The sequence below is a fragment of the Tinamus guttatus genome, unplaced genomic scaffold (genome assembly GCF_059628265.1).
Source record: "Tinamus guttatus ecotype Peru unplaced genomic scaffold, ASM5962826v1 Tinamus_guttatus_pri_ptg000467l, whole genome shotgun sequence".
Classification (NCBI taxonomy): Eukaryota; Metazoa; Chordata; class Aves; order Tinamiformes; family Tinamidae; genus Tinamus; species Tinamus guttatus.
In genome coordinates, this window is record NW_028289001.1 from 441,953 (window position 1) to 465,360 (window position 23,408).

General features: G+C 38.4%; 1 protein-coding gene across 1 annotated transcript in view; it reads right to left on the minus strand.

Annotated features, from left to right (window-relative positions):
- The window catches only part of LOC104569355 (ceramide transfer protein), a 71,692-nt gene that overhangs the window by 23,640 nt on the left and 24,644 nt on the right, over positions 1–23,408 (minus strand). The window contains exons 4-7 of the mRNA XM_088532709.1: positions 9,618–9,725; positions 8,653–8,791; positions 7,646–7,729; positions 2,649–2,806 (exon numbers count right to left, since the gene is read on the minus strand). Of these exons, the coding sequence (XP_088388835.1) occupies positions 2,649–2,806; positions 7,646–7,729; positions 8,653–8,791; positions 9,618–9,725 (489 nt within the window). The remainder of the gene's footprint in view (positions 1–2,648; positions 2,807–7,645; positions 7,730–8,652; positions 8,792–9,617; positions 9,726–23,408) is intronic.

The window sequence follows — 23,408 nt, forward strand, 5'->3', positions numbered from 1 at the left end:
AAATGTTTCCAGAAGCCTTTGTGTAGCAATTTCACAAGACACTATCTTGAAACTTTTTTTTTTTTTTTTTTTTTCTCTCTCCTCTTTTAAACCAAGATAAGTAACAAAAGAATGTAACAGCTCAGCAAGTATGACCTCATCCTGGAACCTTCTGAACAATGCAAGCTCAACAACAAGATAGCTTCTGCCCAGCAGCAGGGCTGTCTCTGCCTGGTAACAAAGCATCAACATTGCAGCCAATCCCCTGACAACATGTAACCCTCTCCCTTGAAATGTATAAAAACAGAAAGCGCAGTAGAATCGGGGTCCTTGGCAAGATTCCCTGTTACGGGTGAGCCTTGGGCCCCAGCTAGCTGGTAATAAAGGGATATCCTGCTTACCTGTGCCTCTCCGTGTTTGTATCCCGCTAGCGACTTGATTTTCGGACCTAACATTAGGAGAACTATAATTGAAATTATGTCTTCAAGTTCAGCAGATATATTAACTCAGCCCTCTACAAAAGGGACCTATATGGGATAGCCCAGATCCCCTATGAGGCGGTAGGACTCTTGCTAGGTAATCAGAGTTATGCTTTGCATTAAAAAAACAAAACAAAACACACATTTCTAACTCCTAGAGCAAGAAAGCAGCAGTGGAAAGAAAAGGGAAAGGGCTTCACTACAAGGCAACCTGCACAAAACTTCCAAAACAGTGTTTAATTTTAGCGACTGACACTATTCGCCTAGTGACAAGTCTGCACAGAATGAATCCTGAGCAAGTAACCTTCTGACAGCCAAAGCACAAACTGGACTGCTCCCTTGGACTTCTTTTGTTCCTTTTCAGAAAGTTCTTCCCTTTAGCACCTCTCAGGGAATCCATTCTTAAATATAGCATCTGACAATGTTTACTTCCTCTCAGAGCAATATAAACTCCAGGAGTAAAGATCAACACTCCTCTCCACCTGCGTTTAGGAGGTGACAGAACAATGGTCTTTAACCAGGCCCACGCTTACATAGAAAACAACCTTAAAGACGTTTAGCCACTAAACAAGAAAATAAAATATTTTCAAGTGAAATAACGTTAATAGAGCTCCAAATAGAGAGAAGTTCTGTCTTCAAGTTTTCTGTTAGCCCTATTAAAGCCACTTCTTCTAAAAGGCTAGCAATTAAGGGAGTACAAAAGAAAAAATAGTTGATATTAGAAATACATTACTTGGCTGAGTGTGCCACAAACACCAAAATGTCATTGACAAATAAAACTTAGACTCTGCAAGTTTAATAAAGCAGAGGGTCTTAACATATCCAAGTTCTGAGAAGCTTTTACTACTTGAATTTCTGCTACAAAAAAGTGCTAAAAGCTTATGTCCTCTTTTAAAATGTACTTGCTCATGTTGTATGAGTTATCACATTCGCATGAGGTCTGAAGTGAAAATCTGTTTTTAGTTCATGTTAAATTCTTAAAGCTGAGCCCAAGTACTTTCAAGTTAGTTCACAGGTAAAGAAACATCTGCAGCAGAAACTGACAAATGTTTTCCAACTATGTACAAGGCAAAATCACTTCATCCATGAAGCTGCCCCTGCTCTGAGCAGGGGGTTGGGTTAGAGACCTCCTGAGATCCCTTCCAACCTCAGGGATCCTCTGATCCTGTGAACAAGCTTCTCGGTCCTGGATCTGCCCTTCCAACCACTAGATGCAGCAGGGAAAGATTTAGTAGTGACAGAAGTAACAATATAACTAGATAAGATAGAATAGACCAAGGCTTTGATTCCTGACTATTTTTTTTTCTTTGTCAGTGTAACAGAGACGAGGATTCAAATGTGGATATATTTTTCCCCAATTGCCTTCATTCTTTCAATTTTGCATGCCATTAACACATGCAGTAAGAGCTGAAGCATGATATACATCATGTGGAAACATGTTAAATTAAAAAACAGGAGATAAAAGCAGCTAAAGTACTGCCCATGCCCAGAACACCAGTCAGTGACAGCAGGATGCTAGAAGCCAAAGCCTGAAGGGCAACCTCACGGTGCTCCCAGCCTTCTTATCTGAAGGGAGAAAACACTGCTCCTTTTGAGCTTACTGCTCAAGTAAGCTTAGCGTGAACTACCACTGCTGAGAGCGCAGAGATTACAAAGCCACACATCCCAAACCACTAACTCTAATGTAAATTTATTACTTTTGAGAAAGTCAAGACTTATTTGATGTTTTATTTTACAAAAGACCTTTAAAGTTAAAATCAATTGTTTCCGAGTATTGCCACCATCTCTTAGGTCCAAGCCATTTCAGGGATTTATGCATCACTTTGCAAGCTTGAGAGTTAAGTCTCTCTCAGAAAGCTGCAAGTGTTATGCTGTTTACTATGGAATATTGCCAGGTTCTTTATATTTATATATATATTTATATATATATATATATATATATATATATATATAAAAAAGCTCCATAAGAATACTATCTGAACATGGGAAAAGAAAAAAATAATGAATAATGTTATTATATCACCAACAGCCAAAATGAGACTTTAACATTTTATACAAGTAAATGAGGGTACCTAAAATAAATACTGTACATACAAATGAAAACAATACCTGGAGTAGAAAGATTTCAGAGCAACTGAAGTGTCGAGCTAAAGATTTTTTTCAACAAAAGTGAAAGGAAGACAATCTTACCTTATCTAGCCTTTTTTGCCAACTTTCTTCACGCTTTACCACGAGTTCAATACAATGGGAGAGCGTAGCAAGGATTCCAGCAGTAGTTGCCTTGAAAGTTATAGCTTCTCCTTTAAAGTCTATGCCATTAATTCCTTTGGGTGTCACATGTGGAAACACTAAAAACAAATATGAATCATTTACCAATATCTACCTTTAATTTGGATGAATGTTTTCACATGTATGTTTTATGTTAAAAACTTTTGAAGAAAATATCACACTGGCTACATATGTTGATTTAAAAATTAAAAGTACTATCAATTTTTCAGCTAGCCACACAAAAAGGGAAAAGACTCCAAAGGAGGATTGCATCCCCTAAGCTTCATCTTGCTATACTGTATTTCAAGTCTGCTTGCAATGCTGTATTACTCTGTAGATCATGTGGGTGGAAGGAGTGGTAATACTTTAACAATAGCAGTTTGACAGCTTGAAGTGAGGCCTAATTAAGACAGAGCAACCTTAAAACATATCTGATAAGAGTACTAAGCAAACAACAATTTCAAAATGCAATCAAACCCAAAATGTAATAGTCAATATATAATTACTTAAAACAAGCTTAACACCCAAAATGTATGTGTGTAAGAAAAGTTGCATCAAATGTGTTGAAATATCCAAGTACTGTGGGCTTTGCAGTTCCAACTGCTTCATGCAGTCAAGCAAGCCATCTGTTGCTAAGGCTATTTAAACAAATGACTTAATGCATGACAAAAAAGTACCTATTATATGTCAAACTCGTATGTAGGTTGACAGAATAACAACAAAATAGAACATATTAATGTCATAAATATAAGAAAGCTAAAATAACACCCATGTTGCAGCTGACTGAGCCTGGCAAGTTAAAGCAACTCCTGCTACGCTGTGGGGCAAGCGCAGTGCTTACCGTCCAGGAGGAACTAAAGTTTTTATTTATTTATTTATTTTACTCTGTCAGTTTGTCAGTATGGCACCACTTTGTGAACAAGAAAGTACAAATAAATATTTGTGCAGGTTTCCCTTGTATCTGTCTGCAAGGGTGAATTACAGCTCAAGCAGCTCAGTCCTTGTAGGTACCAAAAATGCAATTGCTGTTCTGTAATGACAGTGCACAGTATCTGCACTCACGGGAACAGAAGGCAAGCGTCACATGGCCCTAAGCAATGGCTTTATGTGTCCCCAGAGGTTTCAGACATGCCTTCCTTTCACTAGGAATCAAACGATTTTCAAACACAATTAATGTCCATATTTGCTTACTGAGGTATTTGAAGGCATGTATGCTGTGGCAGAATACAGCTTATTTTGTTTCACATGAAGCAAGAGTAATTTTTGAAAGCTAGAGACTGTGGCAGGAGGCTGGAGAGAAATGGAAAATAAAGAGAACAAATTTGCTCTAGAAATCAAACTGTGCAGATCAGTCCTCCTTCTGCCAGCAGTTGCAGGGGGAACATGGAAGAGGCCCCATCTGAAGAAGCAGTATAACATGGAAAGAGAACCATGCAGTGGATTCCCTGAGAAAAATTAAAGCTAGACAAACAAAACCTTGACCTGCACAATACTATTTTACTTAAGAAAAATGCAGTTTATAGCAGTAAAATAAATCCTCTTGTTGGTATAGGCAGGGCACAGGCTAAGCAGCATAGTTGTGCTGGTAATAGGGGTGATTTTTTTTTTTTTTTTTTTTTTTTTTTTTTTAAGAAACATAACATGCTAAATATGCTGAAGAAACTACTACTGGCTGCAGAATTATTTCAGAAATCTGGTTAATAGACTGCAAGATGGATGTACAATATAATCATTTTCTTGGGGGGGGAAAAAGTCAGTCCGCTTTTCCTAAGTATTTTTGGAGCTCAGCTACAACCTGAGAAGCAGCTCTCTCAGTTAACATAAAACAATAAACCATCATGAAGACAAAGTGTTTCAAATTCCACAGCCTGGTCTTAAACCTTCTCAGAAAGATAAGTTATTTCGTGTTGGATTTAAAAGTCTAAATCATATTTAAAGACCCTTACTTTCTAGCAGATAATTGCATTGTTAAAACCTTAACTACTCTGCTTTCTTCCATGATACTGTACATATTTATTTACAACTACATATGTAGTCATTGGAGAGGAAAACACATGAAAGCAAATCAACACAACTTTTCCTCAAATATTTCTTACCAAGAACAATAACTTAAGATAGTGTTCTTGCTTGTCTATTACAGAGGTAAGGAACCTTCTTATTCCATACATACACACACAATTACTCAGAGCTCCACAAGGCCTTCAAAATGGGATGTTTTTTTTAAACTAGGTAGTAAAGGCTACAGCTCACTGTAGGGCAACTCATAAACAACTGATGCTATTCTGCATCCTAGGCCACCCCCAGAATAAGATCAACTATCATAATGACACACAGCTTATCTGAAACTACCATAGGGAATGCAAGGATGATTCTGAAAGGCAAAAAGTATGTGGCCTACCCCAAAGGCAACTGATGTTAAGGGTGCTTTGTGGAAATGACAGCGTTCAAGCCTTTTCCCGCATGCAAAAAAAAGTGGTACCTTCCCTATTAGGCATTTTACTTCATTTCTGACTTGTTTTCATTCTTCATAGATGTTTTGCATGCCATGTTTCTGCCTTCTTCAGTAGCTCTTAGCCCTTCTCTTCTATGTCGATACCTATTGAAAAGATCTTTTTTTTTTTTTTTTTCTCCTTCCTCCCATGATGTTTCTAATACTTTCCCAGGTGTCCCAAATAATATGTTTGATCAATGGACTTAATATTGTTTCTCCACCAAAAGAAATTTTTAAACATAAATAATGGATTTTTCTATTTTTACATTTTACATCACCAAGCCAATTTTAAATGAAAAGAAACGGTTGGATACATACTCCATTTTTTAATTGGCACCTGTCATTGTTTTATCTTGTATGGACAGCACTAGAATCAATATGATTTATTTTCTTCTACCTACCACCTCATTACTTCAGCAATAGGCTGGTAACTATTCTTCCTCCTTTCTGAGCACAAAAAAACACCATTAAATTCCACTATATTTTATGCCAAGTTGTTCTCCTCCACTTTCTGGAAGATCTTCAGCTTTGTATTTCTAGTACAAAAACATCTATCCTCAAAAAGGCTGCTTAAAGAGGCTTCAGCTGCATTTCTTATTCCTATATAATTTAAGCCCAAATCCCTTCATTTTCTTGGAGATAAATGTGTACATTTCACAATCAAGATTCTTATATTCTATATTCTTAAAAAGCAAGATCCAGATGGGTAAGCACACACAGTCAGGCTATTGCTTAGTACTTAGTTACCATTTTTTCAGTCACATCTGGAAAGTGAGCATTAAAGACCTTCAAAATACTCTTTTTAACCTTTAATGTAAAGGTCCCAGAGAGCATAGAAGACTCTCTACCCAAATATCTCCTTCAGAACAGGACACAAAGCTATAGATTAGTCAACGTAATTCTTTCCTCCTACCCAGTGGAGAGAGAGAAAAAAAAAAAAAAAAAAAAAAGTGAATCCAGGCCCTTTAAGTCTTCAGTGCAGCTGCTAGAGTCCTCTTCTGAGCAGTAGGCTCAAATACTCCCTACCATAGCAGGCTAAGGGGCTGAATCTGTATTTTGCACTTGCTGGAGCACTGGTTGCACAACAGTCCCATGTTTAGACTAAACAGGCAGCCATTCTCAGCTACTATTTGATCCAGTTTTTCAAAGATTGGAGAGGTCTATTCAAAAAGGGAACCTGAAACCTGATAAAGTGAGGAATCTTATCACCTGCTCTGAAGAGAAGCTTCAGGAAAGGATGAATTTTAAGACAAATCTTTCATTATCTGTTAGTCTGAATATTTTTCTGCCCAAGTATACATGTCTTTTGAATAGCAATCCTTAACCTGAGAAACCTATGACTCAAGATAGAGGATTCTGCTATAGGCCAGAAAATCTATTTGCCTATTTCCAGTTAGGCATTGCAGCACTCAGCTTTTAAATCTTTACCTACAAATTAGAAACTGTAGCACAGAAAAACTAAAATGGAGGTTAGTCTATTCGTTTTGATCAAATCCTTTTTATTAAAAAAAAAAAAATCATGAAATCAGGAATCATGAAAATCAGAATTGTAAATTCAACCAAAACTAAGGCTTGCAGTGGTCATTCTGAGCAATGAGCTCTAATACATGATTATATACAAAGGTGTCCATAGCATATTGCAATTTCTTATCATGGAAGTTCTCACAGACCAAAATTCAAACTTTGCACATGAAGAATGTCACCTCAAATTCTTGTTCAATACTCACACAAAGCCTGAAGAAAGCACAAGGAACTCACATTTAAGCGTTTTAAAATAACCAGATGTACAAAAACTTTCCTAGTGACATTTCACATAACAAATATATATATAGCAGATACACCAAAAGAATGCAAATATGAAGGAAAGTTCTAATGACAAATTAAGCTGAAACTCCTACATCATCCTACAAAAATTAGTCCTGAAAGACATTTCTTTCAAAATGAATCATGCTGTGAAATTAAATTCCTCTTAACATTTTTAGAAAAAAGCTTTTCCAACTTTCTGAACTTTGCTCTGATGACTCAAAATGAAGGTTTTTTTTATATAAAGTAGGATTAATGGATGAGTTTCGCAGGCTTATCTGTGCTGATAAGAGGCATGAAAGATTTATTCAAAACTTGAGTTGCACACCAAGTGCAATAACTGAACAATACAGCTTTTTCAAAAGTTGGTAATATGAACATGGCTTTGGACAGAAGATAGGAAGTCAGATAATCTTGCACTATTAATATTTGTGTGTTTAATTAAATATAGCTCAAAGAATCATAGAAAGCAACTAATGAGTGATGTCTTAAACACAGATAAGTTCTTGTAAATAAAACTATCCTTGCAGTTTTCTCCTTAGAAAACAGCATAATTTCCAGCCTGTTAAGCCAGTTTAATCATGCTACTCAGTTTCCAGTGAGAACAGAGTTTAGACATACTTACATTTTTCCTTATTGCTGTTACTGTTATGTAAAAAATCCCCATCAGAACGCATTGTAGGGAAGTCATCATCATCATCTTCTACCACTAAATTTGAAAGAAAATTAGTGTGAGGAAAGAGAAAACCTTTTCCTAAATTCTTCAGTGAGCAAGAAAAATTACAAGCATCTTCACAGCTAAGCAGCACTTCAAGTAACTTTTACAGTTTATGGTTACCAACACCCTCTATTTCTGAAGTCACTATCAATATTATGGTCAGAAGCCATTAGGAGTAGAGTATTTGCTCAGTCTGAATTTAGCCCTCAAGTAAAGAGAAAACCATCTCAGAGGTATGACTGGATAAGCAAGGAGCCATGATTCATCAGATATCTGTTCTTCTTCTGTAGAGTTTGGAAAAGAGAAAACAAGTAGAATCGTACTTATCTGCCTGACTGCCAGAGCAAACTCAAGGATGAATAGAAATGCCTCAGGAAAGGCATTTGACACAAATATGACAACAAGCTGTGTTCTGAGGAAGGAGGGGAAGGGGGAAAAGAGAGAAACACAGGCATTCTCTATCAAATCTGTAAGGATCTCAAACAGGTGAAATTGCATTGATCGGAGCTAGTGTACTATGCATCTCAGGAGGCTTGGCCTTATGAAAGAATGAATCCTAGTGATTAATATCCTACTGTTTTTGTGACAAACCAATAAGAGATACAGCAGTGAACTAACTTGAGTTCACCTTCCAGGTTTAAGCAGCTACCCCTCAGTAAAATCAAGCGCTTAAAAGAACATGATTTCAGTAAGGCTGACAGCAACAATTTAGTAAGCAGATGCTCATGAAAATCCAACTTCAAAAATGAAAACAACTAACACTGTCCCTGTGGAAATATCTATGACTGCTCATTTTGCTAATTAGTAAGTTTAAGGTACTTATCTCTACATGAGATCAAACTACTTCAATGGCTATTGTTTACTGTGTAACAAGTTAGATTCTACAGAGTTAGCATTTTCAATTAAACTTTTACCTTTATCCCTCTGGAGTTCGTCTTTGGAAACTGCATCCGCACAAGCATCAAAATATTTCTGTAAAGTATCAACTTGTCTACACAAGATGTCTCTGAAGGTTTCCATTTCTGCAAGCTTCTCACGTAAGCTATGACCCTTCTGAAAATACAAGGGAGAGCCTTGAATGCTTCTATATAATTAGGAGTAGCTCAATGCCTAAGTAAAAATAAAAAAAAAAAATATAGCTTTTTCCCAACTATGGGGAACAACTTCTTCAGATACACTAAAGCTATGAAACACTGTCAGCATTTACAAAGCGTTAGCATTAAAAATGTATTTAAGTGAATACAAGCGCATTCATTTTGCCCACTGGTCCTATTTTTTTCCTCCTAACTGCATCTGCTACTTCAGAGCATTCTACAAAAGCTGGCAGAGATCTTGCACACTATCACATTTATACCAGCTTGCCTGAAAGCAATCAGCTCCAGCGTAAAATCTTTGTTACAGAGACTAATATTTTCCTCCTTTTTGCACTGTTTCGCCACTGCTCATTTGCCAGAAGTACAGCCTGCCCAAGCTCAAGTGTTAAATATTTATATGCACCGAAACAAAGGAGAGCCATCATTTGACAGCTAGCATAAATCATATTTGTTGAGTCAAGGAATCAGCACTCTTTCAGTCATAAGCCCTGCTATTTGCAGAAACACGGTAGGTTAATTCCTCCTACAGGTTCGATTTTCTTGCCATTGGAAGATGACACCATTTTAAAAGGCACAACTGCACAGAGGCATGTGAAAGCTTCTTGTATCATCTGTCCAGCATCACATGCTGAATTACTAACATTTATAGTAAACCCAAGATATGGGTTACTGGTTTTATATTTTGATAATTGTGAGCAAGTCTTCACGTATTTGAAGTTATTGCCTTTTCAGCTACATAAATATCTTATTTACAAATCAATACTATGAAAATATTAGTCGCTAACCTTGAATGAAGAGGTAGATGTTGCAGAGTATCCACTTGCTCCAGAAACAAGAGAGACTATGGATCCATGTCGTCGTAAACTTGACTCTGATCCATAGCCAGACTCAGTCTGAAATAAAGACCAAAAATACCAAACTAGAATGCTAGGCTTTTACCGAGAGAAATAATGAAAACAGGATTAATGACATTTTCTCTAGAATAGAGGCATTCCTTCCGGAAAGTGGCAGAGGCTTAGTACTGCAAATTTAAAACTATAGTTCATGTAGCACTTATAACGTTACTATGAACCCACATTATTTGATACCATAATGAACTGAAGAAAATGCTTATCTACAATCTATCATGTCCTCCCTAAAGAGGGAGGCAAACAAATAAGGCCTTAAAAAAGAAGATAGTTTATAGGGATTACAGATAGCTAAAGGATAATTTCACCTAGCATTCCAAAGAACTACAGCCCTCTACAATTAATCAAAGGATTAACATCATTCCAGTTTGAAAGCAAATGGCCAGAGGCAACCCTTCAGTCATTCAAATGTTGCCACATCATTGCAGCATTTTAAAAAACAGCAAAATAAGCCTTTTTCCAGACTTGAATATCTTTTGTGCTAGACTTGAATTGTTTTGATAACAACGAGCATATAAATCTACATAAAGCAATGTATAATACTTAAAACAAAAATATAATAAAAATATACAGACAAAAACATATCTCATTATTAAAATAGTATGAAAAAGTTCAAAAACTGATGTTTGATTTTTTTTTTTTCTTCCATAAATGAAGCCACAAATGGATATTTAGGAACTGGAAGAAAAAAAAAGTTTCCCTACAGGTTAATATGAGTGGTTCATGCAGCAGCAGCAAGAAAAACCTCTCAAAGAATGTAAGGAACAGAACGTTGAGAACAATATCTGTCATTCTGTTAACATGAGTTTTGTCAAGTAGTCAGGGACAGCATTGTGAATGACCTTTAATAGGAATAAAATTCTGTAGTAGCAGAGAAATTCCAAAGACAGGAGAGAATGATCGATATGGAACAAGCAGAAAGCTAGACATTGAATTTCTGGAAAAACTAGAAGCAACATAGGTTTCAGAGACAGAAAAGTGCTGAAAAAATAAGATGCAAAAGAACTTGAAAAGTATTAATAGCAAGAAGAAAGGAGAAAACCAGTTATTTCAAGTGCTGGCTGAAGCAGGACTACTTGGACAATACCGGGGCACGTGAGAATACATATGTTCGGCTACGAAGGACAAGCAGTACAGAAATACGGCTTTGAAGAAACAAAGATGTGACTGAAAAAGAAAACATGAGTCCCAGAATATCCCATGCAATACCTGAAAGAAAAAGAATGAATGAGATTATGCAGCAGAAACAAATGAGGAGCAGCAAAGACTCCATTTCTCTCTGGCCTGAAGATTGAGGCAGAAGAAAATGCTGAGCAAACACTAGTGCTTTAAAGGAACAGGATGAATATGAAAAGTAGAAGTTGAAAATGTGAACATGATAAAGAAACAGAAGTGTGGTTAGATAAAGGTACTTCGAGTCTTGGAGAAAGAAGGCAGTGATTAATTTGCAAAATATTTGAGATAAATTTAGAAGATTTTTTTTTTAAATGGAACTAGTCTTGTCAGTTTCATTGCTTATTTCAGCAGAAAAAAAATAGAAGCATAACTTATTTGAAACAGGAGAAAGTGAAACTTAAGTTTATTGACAGCTTAGAGTGAAATGAATGCAAGAGGCAGTTACTCCTGTAGACATACACTTAGTAGTTTCTACTATAAATTATGTACTAAAGCTATTTTATAAAGAGGAAGAGCTATAGAAACTATCCAAGTGCAGTAACAAAGATGCTAAACTTTTTTGAACCTATATTACTACTCATTTCAGAGCATGGCTTATACATATCGGAACAGATATTTTGGAAAAAATATTCACAGTGAACACAGGTATCTTTTGGATCCTCAGTTCAAGTACTAAGCAGCACAACTTAGTAACATATTTGGGATACTGGACTATGTTTTGAATTGAAGACCTTCAAAGGCCTGAAAAGTGAAAGCCAAGTACATATGAACATTAAAATGGGCAATTGAGAACTTCAGGCACATTATACTGTTATTTTTCTTAAAAATAAATAAATAAGTTGTTTTGAGCATCAGTATCAAGAAAATATTTAGAAATGTTTTAAAGTCTTAGAGCATGATAAAACATTTCTGCCAAGAGTTCCTCTAAATTGAAGTCTAAACAAAACAAAAAAAAACCCCAAAAAACAAAAAACAAAAAACACAACACAGTTTTACTAGTATTGCCGGTGTTTACTTCCTCATATGCTATAAATATTCAGAAGTCACCAAATATGGCTTTACTACAGTCACTTAGGAAGAATTCCCCTCTGTTTTCTGCACAAGTTGGATAAGCTAAAAGGCAGTAAAATATCTATTTCAATAGGATATGACTTCATGAGCAGATAATTTTAAAATGTAGTCGAAATAACCATGGCATTAAGGTCTAAACATTTTATTTATAACTATATAACTGAGAGAACAATTGTCTCCTCTCCTCCTCCTTCTACAATAATACATGAGCAGGACATGACTATTCAAAACCTAGATCTAGGGTTAATAAGGCTTTTGAATGGACATATCTTTGAATATTCAGAGTCGTTTCTGAGGAATAGACACAATCCTCATTAGAAATAGAAAGCCTTATGACTTGCATTGTGCATTTCATCCATTTTTTCCAATATTAACCTTACACGATTACTTAATTCGGAGAGAGAGAAAAAAAAAAAAAAAAAAAAGAGCCTTCTACCTATATTTAAACTTATTTTTTAAAAGATACCTTTTCAGCAGCACATGCATTTGAGTCACTTGTGTTTGTGATTAATGGTTCCATTAAACAGATTTTCCATGATTCAAAATTGTTCGAGACAGTGACCTATCAGCTTGCAAAACCAATAAAAAAGCTGCTACATAAAAAGCATTTAGGCAATTTGAACTATTTGTAACTAAGCAGCAAGCTTAGCAGACTGAGCAGCACACAGTATGAAACTAAAGCATGCAAATGTGCAGATCATGCTGATGTAAATGTCTCTCACAGGACTGTGCTTTAATAACCAGCAGGAGGAGAAAAAAAAAGTTAGATGAAGAATCCTTATTTATAAGGGAGAAGGAGGGGAAAACAAAGCACTGCTTTAAAATCAATATCCAGACAAGCCTCCCCGCTCCCTGCAGCGCATACAGCAGCTCAAGGCAAATAAGCACTGTGCCAAGCCCCACCATTCCGCTACCAGAGTATCTAAACCAGAGCAGGTCACTGCTGTGCTTGTGCCTCGCAAAGCACATCATCAGGAACAGCAGGAACGCACAGTTGCTCCCAGGCGAAGAAGGTGGCATCAGCCGCTTCCCCTCACGGAGTTTTTAGATGCACAGCATAAAAATTGAAAGAGCAGGTAGGGTCTGCGTGACAGAAGCTGGTAGTCACTGCTGGAAAGTAAAGCACAGAAACTGTCAGCCCAAAGCTTTAAACACTAGCGCTGACTGCCATGCTTGTTAACTGGGTGCAGGTCCTTGAGGCAACCGCATCTGCATGGTATGTCAAGGCTGCACGCGGGACTAGCACTTGGTAGCGAACTGCAACACCTTCGGCTTCTACACTGCTGCTCTAAATCCCTCGATCCTTTCAAAAGGCTTTTCCATTACGATGGATGAGAGGAAAGAGCCACATGATCCAGCACTTCATGGGATTCTTTACTAGAGCATGTGCTGGTATCAGCAGCAAGGCAGGACCTCAGAAAAGCTGCTTTCAGTAAAATAGCTGGAGTGTTTGCAGAATCATATTGCATATCTCCATTACAGCTCTCTCTGATTCACCAGTTAAGGATGAGGTCAGTAATCCTCAGGAGTAAAGCACAGGCTCATGGGAAAGCTCTCCCACTTAAAAAGAAAAAAATCTCTCATATCTCCAAGAATTCTTTTGATTATGTCTCAATTCAATGCTTGAGGTAAGTGTTTCAATGTACATGTTTGTCCATCTTGAAAAACCTTTTCAGCTTGCACTATAAATTATTTATTATTTTACATAACACACAAGCAGCAGGCAGCTCCACCCTCCAAGACATACGGTCCACCCTAGGAGGTGCCACAACAGACAGCAGGATGCAGCAATTCTAATCATGTTCTCAGCGGGAGCTGGGATAATCCCCCTGCTGTCATTCACCGTGCTAAGAAAATCTTGAGATCAATCCACAAAACATTATCACAAATAAGACTGTAGCAGAACACAACAACAAAAAAAAAAAAAAAAAAAAAAAAAAAAAAACACCACACACAAATTGAGAGGAGCTGGAAGGTACTATGGAAGACTTAGCAGAAGAGGTTTAATACCCCATGCTCCAAGGAATTTCTGGACCAATTACACAGATTTATGCATTTGAAAGAGTAGGTGATGCTGGAATGAGCTGATGAGGGCTCTCTGGGGGATGGCTGCAGAGAGTAAACAGAGGATCACACACAAATGGGGTGGTCCAGGACACACTTATCCTGGCTGAAGTTAAAGCAGACTAACACAAGTCCGCAGATCTGCTCTGACGCTTGTTTTACAGGCTTTGAAAATGGAAATTTTTGGTTCCCAGAGGTCATTAATCAGCAGGAAGCAGAAAAAAAAACACCACAGTCCATGTCAAAGCAGTTGGACGATGTTCCCTGCTTGCATGCAGCCCTCCCAAGCAGGGGGCTGAGGGTCTCGGAAACCCAACAAGCTAAAAAGGATCCAATATGGTGTATATTTGCTGCTTTCTACAGTGGTAAAGGTTGAAATTCCACAGGAAGTGTACATTTTATAGAAGGAAAAACAGGCATTTTGAATCAAAAATTATTTGTAATAAGAAAACAGATAAACAATTGAGACTAACAGCATAGCACAGAGATCATCAACTGTTACTCTCACTTGTCAAAGTAACAGAACTAAACAGTTGCATTACTTTGAACTAAAGAGTTGAAAGACCTTACGCTCCATATGCTCTTGCTACATCACTGTGTGTCACCTCCAGACAGCAGGCATCTTGCACAGCAGGCTAAGTCAGAGTGGGGCACTGCTTAAGCTCTGGAAACACATACTACCTGCTAGAGAAAGCAAGAGGTGCAAGAAGCAGGACCGATACACAAAGTATTACAGCAAGGAGAACAGAGGTTGACAGAGGCAGAGCTACATGGGCAGGAGGGCAGGGAGAAGAGCAGGATCTACCTACAAAAAAAAACTGGCTTCATGTCCTTACCTACGTACTTCACAGCCATGTTTAAATACATGGACGCATACCATTTTTCCACGACTTCCCAACAGTCAAGAAAAGAACACTGTATTCACCCAATATGACTCTGCAACTTTAAACCTCTTCATTCCACATTGAGCAGACTGCTCAAGTTTGTGTATTCACCAATAAGGGGATTTCCCCACAGTTTGGCTGAAGAGCAGGACAAAGGGAGGGGGGAGACTGAGCGGAGCCATGAGCGAGTGGGACAAAAGAGCATCTGCCAAGAGGTGGGGGCCTTTACAAAGGAGGGAAATAAGGGAATTCCCCCACATCCTTCAGCAAGGGGGACAAAGGAGTCAGTGAGCTCAGGTGAGAACAAATGGCGGGAGGCTGGAGTTCGGTGTAGGCGGGCCGGGAAGGCTGTAACTGCTGAGTGCCTTGGCCAATGGGGAAAAGGAGAGGGCGTCCCTCGGTCGGGAAATTAGGATAAAAGGGGGGCTGCGTCCCCCAGCAATTTGAGAGACCCCACCGGGATATGCCTGGTGGACTCTCCCTTTATTCGAATAAAGTTTTAGGACTCTTCTGTCTCCTTTTTGGACATTCAGTTCTTGGCAGCGAGATTTTCTGCACAACATTAAATATTTGCAAACTATGCCAGCTGAACAGGGAGGGAGAAACACTCCCCAAAGACCTAAGAGTCAGGATGCTAAGTGCAGACACCCAGGACCCTGCAAGGAACTGTGGGAACAGAATGCCTCTGAAATCCTGCTCCATGGACTTGGGAACCTCCAGGGAATATGTATGCTTTACAGAATGGAAGTCTTTCCTGAACAAAGATTACAAAATCAAGGTGACATTATCTACTTTTACATACTGACTTAATAAATAAATAAATAATAATAATAATAAAAAACTAAGCAGCTTGCACTGATATGCTAGTCTCAGCTCCCAATATACTAAAATAAACTTTCAATTTGCCTCAAGGCTTTGAAAATCAGAATAGGTTACTACAGATCTTAAAGAATAAGCTTACTGAAATACATACAGCTTAACCTTGGCTTAAGGGTAGTCCAACTACACCTTTAAAAGAGAACAGTGCTGATCGTCATCGGAGGCATTAGCCAAATAGCTCTCATTTTTAAATAGGCATATTAAGTTATCTTTAATGGTTATATTATTACATCACTTTAAAATTCAAGGAGGCAAGCAAGGGGATGCACAAGTGGTAGCAGGCAGGTGAGCCGGCACAGGCAGTGCCAGCGGTTGGGGTGACACCCCCAGAATGCCTTGCTGCACATCTGCGCCTGCCTGAACTCCTCTAGCTCTGGGCTAGAGTGCAGCCTCCTTGCTGAAGCATGGGCCATGTCCTCACCCGCACAGGGCTGCGACGACCAGTGAGCAGCTCGCGCAGCACAGAGCTAACGCAGTGATACGCACGCACCTCCAAATGCCTACTGACACAACCAATGCTTCTGGGCAGAAAGGAAGCGTCTGTCTCCTGGTCATCTCCTTCAACTAATAGTTACCCCGTTGCTGCCACACAGGAACAGGTTGTTTTCCCTCTCCATTCAGCCCTTACACACCCACTTAGCCAGCAGAGTCAAAATATGAAACATTGTGTGCTCCAGGGTACACAATAGGCAGCAAGCACAGGAGGCAGAAGTTGGAACTGGCAAGGACACAAGAGTTCTTTTTAATGAAGGAGTTAAGATAAAAATATCCTGCACCTGAAGAACAATCATAAAAGCACGCTATCCATTTTAAATTACAACTTTACAACAGTAACTTGGGGAAAAGGAGAAAAAAAAAAAAAGAGAAAAAAAAAAAAAAAGAGAAAAAAAAAAAAAGAGTTAAACATTAAACGCAGTGCTTCATATCCCATTCAATTTAACACCCCTTTCTTGGCTTTCAAGACTTATTCCCTCCTCTTTCCATTTTCCTCTGTTATAGCTGTTGAAGCAGCTCTCAAAATCTACTTCACTCAAAACTGTCCCCAAATACGAATGAAGTCTCACTTCACTCATTAGATCAGAGTAAAACACCAACAAAAGTCACACAAAATAAGGTATTCCCTTGGTCACATAATAAAGCTCTAAAAGAATAACTACATTAAAAAGGCAATTCAGCATGACAAGCAAAAGGCATTTGAGCTGTAGGAAGAATTTGCAAGATCTTAAGTCACCTAATATACAATAAATGTACCTACAATAAGGCAAAATGTTAAAAGCTACAATGAAAATATTAATTGGTTTATGAAGCCCAACTCTATAATCTCAGGTTCATTTGTGGGCCAAGAACAAGTCTAGCATTCTGATTTTATCATGATCAAGTGATAAATTAGCATCAAGTGTTTAGACATAACACCTAGCTCCAGAAATAGAAAAGCAAAAATTGGCCTGTGCTACAGCTCTCACCTCATAAGGCTCACAGCACTTGACAGACCATTTGTTTTTGCTAAAACTTTGTATGGCCGAGTTTCAATGAAAGGGCACATCTGGGTATCCAAAGAGATGAAAATTCATATCACCTCCAAAAAGCACCTGAATTGCCCATGTGAATTCAAGTGTTTTCCCATTATGAAATATCACCTAACATGCATTTTAACAGCTCACAACTGAACAAATAAAATTTCCACAGATCCTTTATTCCTGCAGTGTTATTTATCAACATGAACAAGTATTTTAAAAGATACTGGATAATTAACCCCCCAAGTCAATATCCTTCATGACCACTAGAGGGAAATAGAAAACAGGAAAACGGGCACATCCAAAGGTTACTAGTGGTCAAAGCTCAAAAGCAACCCAGTAACCCTTATCCTGTTGCTACTTCAGTCACTCTGCGCATAAACCTTTTCTTGGCAGAGAATTAAACACAGCTGTTGTACCTTTAGCCCCGTATAGTTACACTTAAAATGCATTGCTAAAGGAGCACGAAACTTTCTGTACTGTATGCAAGAAGTAACAATAAATATCATTAGTGAATGACAGTGAATTAGAAGTTGCACACAACATTTTAACAGCGATTAATGAAATTATGCTCAAGTTATGCCTCTGAATTAGGCAGGTCATAACAGTGAACCAACAGCACATGAAATTCCCAGTTAAGATTGTCCAAATATATTAGCACCAAGTTAATCACAGACATGTGTTTAGGTACAGACTTCTCAAAACTTAAATGAACATTTTAAAATAATGTAGTTTAACTTTTTTTAAAGAAAATTTTGTTTATGATCTATAGAAAACTAAACATTTTATCTCAAGTACTTGTGCCCAAGTAGGTCTCTTCCTCAAATACAACTGCTCAACCATTAGTCTTCAAGTGTCAAACAGAGCTCATCAGAAAATAAGCTTTAAGTATAGCCAGATTAGCAGACAGAGGATTTTTGTACACAGTAGGCATTAAGTAGGCTTGCACCAAGTTAGTTTTCTTTGCATGCACATGAGAAGCATTAGCAAATTAAAAAGTCCTTGCTAAACCCTTTCAAAACAAGAGTGTCATGCAGGAATGATAAAGGCTTGTCTTTGAAATAAAATTACTACAATGGGGAAAATGAGTTAAGCAAGTTCAGACAGTTATTTATACAGCTGTTTTATGTAACGCAACTCTCAAATCTAGTCCTTTATAATTAAAAACGTTATCTTACATTGCCTACCTAACATCAGCAAATAGACACATAAAAGTATGAAGTCCAGCTTCATCTATCAATATAAACATGTATGCTATCTCTACCCGTTCACGCAAAAAGACACGGGCTGCTTTTATTTGCTTAAAGGCAACACTCTCCATGTAAGACAGTGAGAGGAACAACCTGAAGCAGGGCACAGGCCCTGCAGCGAGCTACCCTGTACTGCCCTTGGCATTGCAAACCCAGGAATGGGGACACAGCTGCCCGCCAGGGCTGCTCCCAGGGCACAGGCAATTGGGTTCTGAAACTAAAGTAGCCCAAACTTGCTAGCCCCCAGGGTGTGGCAGATCCCTGCAGGACTCATGATAAGAAAAAGCCACTCGGGTTTGGCACTGGGTGCCCCAAGCAGCAGTGTGACTGTCTACAGGCCTCACACCCAGTGAGAGGAGCAGTGACTGTCTGGCTGCTACCTGCTTTGCTCCACAAAATGTGACCAGCTGGTTTCTCTCCATCGCTGAGCAAGGAGACCACCACAGCCTGGGGGGGAGCAAGGTGCTCCCTGCCCATTCTGAACATCAGTGACATGATACAGGCTCTGGGGTCAATCGTTACAATTAGACAGGTTTGCACAGAACCAAAGTTCATGCATAATAAAGTATCAGAAAAAAAACATCCTGAACCTATGGCTTCTTCATGCAACAGTAGCCCAGGCTCAAAGCAACCCACAGTCTAGGAAAGTAAAGCAAAAATTTGCAGATTGTCCATGTACTATAAGAATCTGTGAAGATAAGGTCTCTTTCAGGCATTTGCAGCTACTGAGACTGTCAGTAAAGCACCTTTGCAGCCAGGAGAGGCACACAAGCTTTGCTCCCAACTGCAGCCTTAGGCCACACATTGCAGATCTCCCCCTCATAGGCGTAACCCCAAATACATAATGGAACATGGAATTTCTTCAGGGTAGAGGGGAAAAACCGCTGCAGTCTCTGCATCCTGCAGGAAAAGAGGCAGCCAAGAGCTGAACAAGTTGCCTGGTGGCTGTGGTCACCCAGTACTGCTGGCAGAGCACTCTGCATCTGCTACAGAAGCCAGTCTAGCAACCCTGGCAACTTCTTCTGAACACCTAAAGCCAAACTGTAAGTGTCTAGAGCTCAATTAGATGCATTCAAATACCTTCAGTCCTATATGTTATTTGATTCAATTAGGGGGAGTGTCATTTAATTAATGGTTATTGTTTATCTTCACATTTTCCTTTTTTAAATTTCAAAAGGAGAGAGGAAGAATACCATTAAGTTTCTCAAACATACCAATACCACACCACAAGGCATGGAATATAGTCCATTTCCAGCAGCATTCCTACCCAGGTTACCATATCTAGGGTCAGGTTTAAATAAGAATAGAAATAAGAAGCTGCATCTCAAAACAAACACAAGGACAATACCATGCAACCAAGTTAAACTAGATGTTTTATTTTAACAAAGTCTGAAAACTTTCAGCTTCAAGGCAGTAAAATAACACCGTTAAAAACATTCAATATAAGAATGGGAAGTTCTGATGTGAAGTAGAAAATACTGACAGGAACAAGGAACCAGAATTTAAGTGTTAGAAAAGAACGTAATTTTTACTGTACAGTCATAGCCTAAATTCGGTTGCAAGGGAACTCTGGTCCAACCTCCTGTCCAATTGTCCAATCCTTGTACTTTTTCCAGGCCTCCAAACCATGAGAGACTATTCAGAGATTAAAAATTTACTTTTAAAACCAAAATGCATATTATGAAACCTAACTGGAATACACAGGCAGAGCCCAGCGCTGGTTGAAGTGAATCAAGCTGCATTGTTTATAATTAATCAAGTGTGTTGGGCTGGAATTGACTGAGAACTGTAGCTGAGGTTTAAACAGTTTCAACTGCAACTACTTATTAATAAAGCTCCAACTTACAGCAGCTGTTCAAACATGGAACTAGGAACAGTGACAGGGTGCCAAGAGAGACAAAAGAACTATTTTTTTCTTTCCTGAAAGTCTCAACAGTTTGGAAATGACAGCACTTAAGCATATGCTGCAGTGAGCCTACAGAGTAAACTCAAAATGCTGATTCACTAGCTATCCCTAAAGTCCCCTCTGAAGAAGTACCCCATGACCAGCAGCAAAGTGTGCTTAGCAAATTTAGTAACATTAGATGACGAGCAACACTGCACGTATTAAGAGCACCTACTGATAGCAATGCTACAGTAATAGAATATGACATGCAGGTTGAATTTTTCTTTTTGAAAGAGCATGTTTAACTGCAGTAACAAGTTTATTTAAAAAACTAATAGTTGAGCCATACATCTAATAACCCCCTGAAAGAACAGCTTCTCTACAAGTATCAACACTGTAAGGTAGATTGGATCAAGTAGTACTTATCAGCTTAGCAGTCCTTCCTATACTTGCTTAAGCCAGCAATTTTGAAGTAACACAGAATTACCCAGAAGTTACTCCACATTACTAGAAGAAAATAAACACTTCACTTGATCCCAACCCCACAAACCCTGCATGTCCATCTTCAGTGATCAATATATCTAACACATAAACACAGCAGGTTTAATATTAAACTTCCTTCTCCTGCTACGCCCTGCTGTTTAAGAGAGATCTGTTCAACATACCAAAAATGCCGACTCCTCTGCAATGAGTCCATTTACCTACATGACACTAAATACAGAGCCAATTCCTGTTTTAGAGAACTGTGTTTTTACAGGGGCAAAAAAAGAAACATTTCACTTTTCTACTACATAACTGGTATTCAGACAATCACCTTAAAAGCTTCCAATCTGGGCCACACAAAACACAAACAAGAGCTCAACTCCCCCCCCCCCCTTTTTTTTTTTTTTTTTTTTTTTATTTTAATTTCTCTTTCCAAAGACTCCCTCAGATTTTTAGGATCCCATTAGCTCCTGCAGCTACCTATCCCCTAGCTTGCCTAATGGGTGCAGGGGGCATAGGAGGTGACAAAAGAACCAAAAAGGCAGAGCCCAAGCACCCCACCCAGAGGCTGGGCAGCACCTACTCCCCATTGCTAGGGTCTAACTTACCTCTGCTCATCTCAGCCCAGCAGTGAGTTTTGCTTTCATGAGAGCCTAATCCCTCACTGAAGGAAAAGAGGAGCAGCACCACTCTGCCCCTTTTAAGCATCCATGTTCACCTCAGTACAACTCAGAAAGAGAGGATACACTATCCAAATGATCTAGTGCAGTTTTCGCAAAGTGAATCCACAACAGCCTCAAGCTCCCCATTAGAATCACACTTGTTTACAGCCGGAGGACAGGTTACCTCCAGCAGAGGCTGCTCTGCATTCAGTACAATAGCTTACTCCTGATCACCTGAACATTTCATCAAGGGGAAAAACACGAAGATTGTTTTAGGCACATCCATCACCTTTCCTTAAATAGAATTACAGTACTGTCGTCAGAAACATTGACTGGCAGACTCCAACCAGCTTAGCACTCACGTCACAGCCTTCTGCACCATCTGATCTTGAATTAACATTTCTCAAAACATCTTTCACATAGCACAGCATCCAGGAGGGAAAGCTTTGCCAATGTGTATTTTGGCATATAGCTTTCAGATATTACTCTTTAGAATCAAAAATTGAGAGCTTCTGTGCAGGCAACATGTTTGTCTATCTGTCATATGCCATACCTGATACTTGCACCGCTATAACTAACAAAAGGAAGAATGAAGTGTGCTGGACTAAGAAGTTACCGCCATCACAACAAAAGAGAGATCACCATTCTAAATACATTAAACAAAATTTGGATAAGTGATTTTTGCCTAAGAACCATAATAAATGTTCCTAAGAATCTTTTTATAGTACAAACCACTCATGCAGACTTGCTTCTACTTTACAGTTCACATCTTAAGGCAGAAACTTTATTTCATTTGATTTATAAATATTTCCAGCAAAAAATCACTAAATGAAGATATGGACTAAAATCCATATATAAAAAAAGAATCATTCCAAAACTTACATCCTAATTTTTGTTTACTAGTTTGGAAACATATCAGCATATACTAAAGCAAGTGAATGAAATACTTTAGTACTTTTATATAATCTGACTCCATTAGCTTGCCAAAGCCAATTTTTTGATTCTTCACTGTCTGACCTAGAACTATATAAGTACAGCTAATGCAGTGGAGAAAAAGCTTGGGATGTGAAGATGCCACAAGAAATGATTTTTCAAGATAGTCACTTTTGATGCTAAACCAACATAGATTTCAGTGCTAAAGAAAAAAGCAAGATAATTTACTCAACAAAAAAGTTTAATCTAGAAGGTTCTTAGCTGGAGTAAAGGACTCGACAGTTGGCTCTATTAGGTCCATCTAAGCAAAGGTCAGGCACCAGCTTTCACTTGACTTCCTCTTCTATCAGGAGAGGAGAGAAACTTCCAAAAGATGCGCCTTCCTCACAACCACATTATTTTGCAACAAGTTTGACCAAACATTTAAAAAGAACACAGGACTGCTCGTTATACATAAACTATTTCCTCATTTGGGTAACAGAGTCTTATCCCTGTCCTCAGCTTTCTCCTCTGCAGTTTGCTGAGATTAAGAAATACTGTTGATACCATAAAATACCCAAAATGTAATCTGGTAAATACTCAGGAATCTCAATACAGGAAAAGGCTAATGCAATCAAAAACAAAACAAGAAAAGCAGCAAATTTTGATCTAGATCAAGCTCTGCAGGGCAATGGGCTACTTAGTTTCAAAAAAAGCAGTCCATCTTCTAGTCTCAATCAAGCAAAGTTACTTAATTACAACTGGAGATTATTGAAGTGTTCTTACAACAAACTCAATTATAGATTAGATGAACTACATGTCTCTCAAAAATAAAAATCAAAAGCAAGTGTTTCAAATCCTATCAGTGTTTTGAAGAAGCAATATTTT